We start from the raw sequence: 8372 nt of genomic DNA, 5'->3' as shown, positions 1-8372 counted from the left end.
ATAAAACAAGGGCTATCATGATTATTACAGTCTCTAGATCTTGTCCTTAAAAAAAAACACAACAAAACATTGCTACTAGTTCCTGAACCTACAAGAGGTTTATCAAGGTACTCAGTAGGAATTTACTTGAGATAGGTGATTACAGTGAAATAATTCTAGTTTGCCTTTTGACTATACATGTAAATAGACTTGGATGTGACTTAGAATAAGTATTTTAAAGACATTTGTTCAGTGTCATGTTACTAGTTCTGAAGGTTCTCAGTATCTGTTTTGGATTTTTTTGCAGATGTTGCAGCTCTAGAGGAAACAAAGATTTGTCTTCCACTTGCTTTACACGATCTGAATGCTGAAAGTAGAATGAACACATTTTAGAATTTTACAGGAATCAAATAATCTAGGAACAAGAACATTGCCAAGAGTAGCAGACTTCAGAAAGCCCAGAAATTGGTCAGTGATAAACCTGCTTTGGGCATACGTTTTGGGAATGAGTACCATTGAGACAGCAAAGCTTGAAGAGCATATGGAGGGTCAAAGCAATGACACTTCTAATGGCTACTCACGACCTACTCTCTCAGTCAGTGAAGAGAACAAAAATGGAACTAGCAAACCAAAGGGGTTGCCTAACGGCTTGCGAAAAGCAGCAAAGAAATATCCCGATTATATCCAGATTGCTATGCCTGCAGAGTCTAGGAACAAATTTCCTCTGGAGTGGTGGAAAACAGGCATTGCCTTCGTCTATGCTCTCTTCAACTTGATTCTAACAACTGTCATGATCACTGTGGTCCATGAAAGAGTACCTCCAAAGGAACTAAGCCCTCCCTTGCCTGACAAATTTTTTGATTACATTGATCGTGTGACATGGGCTTTTTCTGTATCAGAAATAAATGGAATGATACTAGTTGGGTTATGGATATTCCAGTGGTTGTTTCTTAGGTACAAGTAAGTAGCTAAACATTTTTTTTTCTCTCTCTGCTGTATATTTTCAGAAGGTAGTTTCCCTCATTCAGTGTGGATAGAAGAGGTCTTATGGTAGTATCTGCACCAATGTTGTAGAATAGAGCTGGCAGGAAAATGACACATTACTTCTTTAGAAATTTTTTCTGTCTCCATTCTGGATACAGAAACATAGGTTTCTTCTGCTTATATTCAGTAATGACTTTTCAAATCTGAATCTTTGACACCCATGTTTTCCTAATAAAATTCTGAGATTAGGCTTTTCATAGGGTGCTTAGTGATGTGGCAATGAATAATGATGTTAAAAAAGTCCTCCAAATTTGAGGAGGAACCCACTGTCCTCTAATCTAGACTAGAAGCTTTTTCCTTTGTTTTCAATTGCTTAAGCTATACATATTTAAGTCAAGTAGTTGGATCTAAAAAGAGAGAGACATGGAGTCAAGGAAAACTATGCCTGACTGCACACCTGAGTTAGACTGGTGCCACATTGAAGTGGTTAGATAGCTTTGGTGGGAGCTTTGTGGTATTTGTGTAGTATTATTAGCTAGCAAAATTTAAACCTGAAGAAAGGCTTTTTAGTATTCATTTAGAGAAGAGTGTGGGGAACTGCATGGGATGAAGTTGCTCTTTAATTCTAGAGATTTAGCTATATGATGGATGCTAGAGCCTATAACTGTTATGTGTATATCCTGCATGTGAACTTTATGCTCCATCTTTTTCCATCTTTCCCTTTCAGATCAATAGTGGGGCGCAGGTTCTTTTTTATAATAGGAACTTTGTATCTCTACCGCTGTATTACTATGTACGTCACCACCCTACCTGTGCCTGGAATGCATTTTCAGTGTGCACCAAAGGTAAGAGCCATTGCTTCAGAATTCTTGCCTTAGTCTCTGCCTGAGTCCTTATGGCTCATTACAGCAAGTATAAGATAATGTTCCAGGTGTTATTAAATAACACATTACTTTCAGTTGATGTCTTCAGAAATGTAGTGATAAACCATGTTATGTGATACAGAAAGAGCCTAAAGCTGTTGCTGCAGTTAAGATGCTTTAAAGTGACGTACTTATGTTGAAGTAATGCTGCTACTGAATTGGTAACCTCGCTTCTGAGACTCAAGCTAATAATTCTGCTACTGCAGCAATATTTTTTCTTACATGATGGGATACCTCAGGTGAATATTGTAATTCATAGACTCATAGGCAAGCTTGTGCTGCAGTGTCCTTTTAAGAAAACAGTGTTGTCGTATATTTTGTCCTGTTTCTTGCACTGTTTTGTCAAGAGCTGTCAGAATGCCTGAAGATAGCTCCCTGTGCCTTCTTCCAGTCTGCAAAGCATATATAAATGTCACTAAAACAAGTTCAACTATTTAAATTAGCTGATACATGTAGAAGCATGCACAAGCTGATATTCCTACAAGAGTATTTTAAAAAAATCTTGTGGCAGTGTAAGTTAGGTGGTGATACAAAGGAATGCTGTTACTGCCATTTTAGGTTACTAATAAAAAGTTGTTGACATAAGATTGCCTTGGAACAATTTGTGTTGGCTGTACTGAAAGAACAGTGCACTTGAGAGACTTAGAAACAGTTTGGTTGTGAACTGACAAGATAAGCATTTTGAAACCTAAAAATGTTGCCAATTTGCTGGAGATAAATTTGTCACTTCTTGTGTAGGATTTCATCAGTCCTGAGGTACAGAATCATATCTGTTCAGTCTTGTTCTTTCACATTGGAACAACTTAGGAAGATATTGGATTAACTACTTATGAATCAGTATCTATTTGAAAAAGCTTTATTTATATATCACTTGTAAAGATTCAACTATCTTGCTGTAGTAGCTTGGGGAATGATTTTTGTGTGCATTGATGAATGGGGAGAGTTATGGAGAGGAAAACTTAAGTGTTGCTGCTGAAGTGCGTTTTGCTACCATTAAAACAGCATTAATTACTTGAACTCTGGAAAAACTTGATAGGTCTTCTGGATTTCGTTTTTTGTCCCATGTGAATATTTTTCTGATTATGAAAGCCTCAGCTGCTCCTTAATCTTGTTTGTTTTGTTTTCTAGAGTTAATCTTTAAACAGCTAGGTGAAATTGAGTGTTTGCGTAGTATCTGTGAGAAGTGAAAAGCTGATCCTAATGCATGTTTTTTAAAAAAATAAATCCTCTACATCTGAGTAAGGCCTGACTGAATTTGTAACCAAATGTAAAATTAAATGAGTTTGAGGCTTTTGTCCTGTAGAAACTTTGCTTGGCCCCAAACAGAACGGCAGAAGAGTGTATGCAAGGTTGTACTTTATTCTAACAGCTTTTGAATGGGTTTTGTCCATTCAGTCAATGGCTATCAAGAGACACCTGATCTTAAAAATGTTTAATGTTTACCTTACTAGTATGTTGTGCATCCTGTTCTCATCCATTGCTTATTTTAAAATAGCCTGGGAAAGCATAGACAACGTGCTAGTGTTATCAAGCTGATCTTTAGCACCTGTCAACTTTGAAATTCATGCTTATTTGCTTAAGAATATGTGAAAGAAAGCCAGAGAAAATGAAGATAATTTGTGTCCTTTTCTCTTGTTTCCTTGAATCCATGTATTTTGGGCAAGAAGTCTACTCAAGTCACTTATGTTGTATCTCAAACTTTTTTGTACTTTTTTTCCTGGTGTTGTAGTTGAATGGAGATTCTCAGGCCAAGGTTCAGAGGATCCTGCGGCTGATTTCTGGTGGTGGTCTATCCATAACTGGATCACACATCCTATGTGGAGACTTCCTGTTTAGTGGTCACACTGTGGTATTAACGCTGATCTACCTGTTCATCAAAGAGTGTAAGTGATAGTATTTAAATTTTCTTGCTCAGATCTGTTGTACTGCGAGAACATACGATAAAAGTGCATGTAAAAACTGTCACTTTCCAGAAGTTACTGGCCAGCTGTACACAGACTGAATGTGTATGGCTTTGAAATACAAAACATGACTTTGGTTGCTGAGTGAAAATGGAATGTAGGTGTAGTATAAGTGGTGTGAGCTTTAAGGACTTAATGTGACTGGACACGTTGCTCTTATGTTTCTATAGAGTGTTTACCGGTTGATGGAAGCAAGCTAGCTTTTCCTTAGATGTTAAGGAATTGTTGTGGCTTAAGCACAGTTCCACTGCACTGCTTGTACTACATCCAAAAGCTATGTTACTACTTTCAAGTGTGCTCTACATCAGTTACTCCAAACAATGGAAAGTTGATCCATACTCCTTGGACGTTTTCTGCTAGTGTCTCTGACTTATACTTCTTGAAGGTGATAAGAATTTGGCAAGCACACTGAAGATATAGCTGGGGTTATGGTTTCCCCCTTTGCCTGTACATTGCTCTGGGGCTTGAGGGGGGGAAAAATAAAATTGTGTTGCACACACAGCATCAGTTGAAGCTTTGGAGAATGGAGTGCCAGCTTTTAAGTCTGATGTGTGGTAAGCAATGCTTCTGCCCTGGGAACCTGGCCACTCCTGAATGCGTAGTGGGGAGTTCCCTTTCCAGTTCACATGTTTGGAATTGGAATCTTCTCTGCTACTGTTGTGTCTCAAACTATGCAAATGCTTCCTTGGCTCTTGAGAGTGTGTAATTTTCACTGAAGCAAAGATGAGACTAGTCAGCATCAGTTGAATGCCTTCCTTTTTATGAAAATATTGAGGGAAGTGTTGCAGTACAACATTCTGCCTTAAACAAAAAACATTACATGAAAGCACCTGTTTAATATGACGAACTTCAACTCTGTGGATGGGAGATATTCTTCTTCAAACAGTGACTTAAGATGCTTATTATAGTCTGCTGATTCCTAGGCCCAGGTTCTTAATGTAAAGTCAATGTTTCTGGGGGAATGGCATCTGTAACTTGTCAAAATTACCACAACAGTATTAGGAAAATAGTCTAGTAGTAGATTTGTTGTACTTTTAGTGCCAGCAAAGATGCAGATAACCCAGTATTTTCAAGGTTAGTAGAACTCATGTTAATTATAAGAGGTTGGAAGAATTGTATTCCTATAATGAGCCCTTTGCTGCCTAATTGTTAGGCATGTATTTCAGTGGAGCTGTGCTCCATAAATGAAAAGTGCATTTCTTTCCTTTTTCTGCCTCCCATATAATTAGCAAAATGTTATCTGAGCAAGGGCTTAAGCCCTATAATTACTTTGAATTACAGGCTGGTTATGGTGTTATTTTCTGCTCTTTTGATGATGTGTCTTCAGTACTGGATGAATTCTGAGGTTTTTTGTTATTTCTGGCTTAGTGGATTTTTTTTGCTGTACTCTTCTCTGCCTCTCTTACTTTGCTGCTTCTTCACTTACTCCCCCACACTCGAGCTTTTTTTCCCAGAATAGTAATTTACATTTTTTGCCTTGGTATGTCTGTCTTGCTTGGGGCTGTTTTCATCAACTTCTTGAGATGTCTTGGCTCCTTTTTTTAAATCAGTAGATTCAGATTTGTCTGCCATGTTTTGGGGAGAGTTAAGAGAATTTACTGTGACAGTTGCACCAAAATGTCAGTCCTCTTACAGTAATGATTTTGCACAGGCCTCTGAAACTACTACTGGGGAGGCTTGTTGAGTTCAGTAACTTTCTACTGATGTGTGAAAGCAAAGGCTGATCCTTGTTCCATAAGGCAAGGTGGGCCAAACCTCCTACTGTGAGTGAATTAAGACCATTAGCTTGTCAGAATTTACGAATGACTATTGTGGCACCCAAGGCATTTTTCAATGGGTAAAGAAGGGCAGGGGAACTTTACTACTGATGTGGTTTAAATGCATTTTGAAGAATAACTTCACTCCCATTTGTTCATCTTTTAATGAAAGGGTATGAATTCACATACTCTACTTCCCTGAGCAATGTATTCTATTTCATGGAACCAAGGTTTAATGAAAAGTAGTCAAAACCCAGGAATTAGTGTCTTTTCCTTATTAATCTGTGATCCCTCCTCTGGTTATATAAATTCTACATATTTCACTTGAGTGTAAGTTTACTTGAAAATAGATTGTAAAAAGAGCAGAGGTTCAATACACCCAAGTGAAATAACCAAAGTGTAGATCTTGTCTCAGTTTTCTCTCATTCCCTGCACCCTGTACCCTAGAACTAGTTTAACTGGAAAACTTAATGAATTTTACCAGAAAATGGGTGACTGTGCTGTCTCTCCCTGGCTGCAAGCTCATCTTGGGTTCCTTTTATGAACAACTTGCTAAGTTTGTGTAATTCTTTAGTCTTGTTTTCTGTGTCAAAACAGGGTTCTTGCACCAGTGTCATATAAATAAGTTACATTTTAAAATTCAGTAGCCTTCACTAAATGATCTTTTTTTTTAATCTTTTCTCTTTGGGATTGCTATAATAATGTATGTCTTTTTTGTATGTTTTTTCCCATTGCCTCCCTGTTTCACAGATTCACCACGTCATTTCTGGTGGTATCACCTCATCTGCTGGCTGATGAGTGCTGCTGGCATCATTTGTATCCTTGTTGCTCATGAACACTATACCATAGATGTCATCATTGCTTACTATATCACCACGAGGCTTTTCTGGTGGTACCACTCAATGGCTAATGAAAAGGTGAGTGGCAAATACCTTCAGAATCAAAACATAGCTTGCATTTGTTAATCCTGCACAAAGGTTAAAATTAGTTCTTAATTCTGAATTAAAAATTGAGGTTCCATACTGAGTTTAAACAAATTGGGCAAGGAGTTTTACTTTGCTGTTGTTTAAGTAAATACTTAATGAATTAGGCTGTTCTTCTTTGATCTGTGTCTGTTACCAAGTTATTTCAAAACTGATTTTTAAATTCCTGATATTTTGTTTTTAAAACAGTTTTTGAACTTCAAGGTTTTATTTCTGTAGTGGATGAATAGAATAGCTCTTGTTTGTCTAAGATTATGAATAAATAGTTTAGTAATAAAATTTCTGACCAACCTATGTTACCTAGATCATACTAAAATTCTAGTGACAGTTCTTCTATAAATGTCACTAAAAGGAAACTGTTCAGAAGGTGTCTGCTGCCACTGTTTCAAGAACACTTTCAAGTAGGAGCATAGCTCTTAATTAATTTTAATCTAGTTTTCAACAATGAGTGACAACATTAATGGAAACATGACATGTGTGAAAGTACTTGCATTGAAAAAAGGCTGGAGTACTTTGCCTAAACTTTGTATGGCAACAATGCTGAAGATGCTCAGTTTGTAGTATACATTTGGACTATGATGTGTATGCTATGTCAATACTCTATTTTTTCTAAGTTAAATGCACCTTGTCTTTGCAGAAATGCATGCAGATTTATTGCATTTTTGTAGTTGTCTTGACTAATATAATTGATTATAATGCTTTAAACTGATTGTCTTTCTTTTTCTTCTTAACCTACTTGTGCCAATACAGACTCTAAAGGTCTCTTCGCAAACAAACTTTCTCTCTCGAGCATGGTGGTATCCAATATTTTATTTCTTTGAGAAGAATGTGCAAGGCTCTGTTCCTTGCAGCTTTTCCTGGCCGATATCTTGGCCTCCCAGCTGCTTCAAATCTTCATGCAAAAAGTATTCACGGGTTCAGAAGACAGGAGAAGACAATGAAAAATCTACCTGAAGAAAGGAAGGAAAGCATCTGCTCTGTTTCTTTACCAAAACATTAATGCTGTAACCAAAGTTCTTAAGTGGACTACACTGTAACAGAAAAAGTGGACCAAGCTTCTGTGCAATTGATTGGAAAGACAATTGTAGACACACTTACTGCAATTTCATGTTTTCCTATCATCAGGCTGTACAGACCTAATCTACTCTTCAGTGCACCACTGATGGGATAGGTTTTTTTATTAAGAAAAGATGGAGCAGGACTTTGCTTTACTAATGAGATAGAGGTGCCAAAGACCACATTAACACTTCCATTACTATCTCTCACTCATCCACAGAAGCACCCAAAAATCTTGTCTTCAGAGTTCTGGAGTGCTTAAGGGCAAAAACATGCTAAAATGTAAAGGCACAATATTGGCATATTGAGGTATATAAAAAACACAGTTGTGGGAAGCGGTTTGTTGCATTGTTCTTGTTAATGAGGGTAAGGCCTTTGCATGACTGGTACAGCTGGAAGTGAGGCTTGACCTCTTTGCACTGTGAGTATGAGTACATTATGACCCTAAAATACTACTTGCCACCATTATTTTGCATATATTCTACTATATACCATTTTTTACATTTTTATTAGTAATTTTATATTTAAAATTTGCTGCCTGAGGACTTGACAAATTAGGAATAGTTGCTAACATCAGAGCTCAAGGAGCATAAAGTTTTATTTTTACAAAAATAAATTATTTCAAAGTCTAAATCTTTAATTGCAGTTTGGCTTTGTGTTTATAGCTATACAGTGCCTCTTGGTGTATGTACATGCATATACACACAAGCACACACTGTGTAGTTAAAC

At 37.1% G+C, this 8372-nt stretch overlaps 1 protein-coding gene across 1 annotated transcript; it reads left to right on the top strand.

Moving 5' to 3' along the window:
- Positions 1-295: 295 nt before the first annotated feature.
- On the top strand, positions 296-7791 carry SGMS2 (sphingomyelin synthase 2). Its single transcript, XM_010004092.1, has 5 exons — positions 296-939; positions 1691-1808; positions 3616-3769; positions 6355-6521; positions 7338-7791. The coding sequence occupies exons 1-5, from the start codon at positions 485-487 to the stop codon at positions 7539-7541; spliced, it is 1098 nt and encodes a 365-aa protein (XP_010002394.1). The 5' UTR covers positions 296-484; the 3' UTR covers positions 7542-7791.
- The last annotated feature ends 581 nt before the right edge of the window (positions 7792-8372 follow it).

This window comes from Chaetura pelagica, unplaced genomic scaffold, assembly GCF_000747805.2.
Source record: "Chaetura pelagica isolate M959 unplaced genomic scaffold, ChaPel_1.0 scaffold88, whole genome shotgun sequence".
NCBI lineage: Eukaryota > Metazoa > Chordata > Aves > Apodiformes > Apodidae > Chaetura > Chaetura pelagica.
This window is presented reverse-complemented; position numbering and strand designations above follow the sequence as displayed.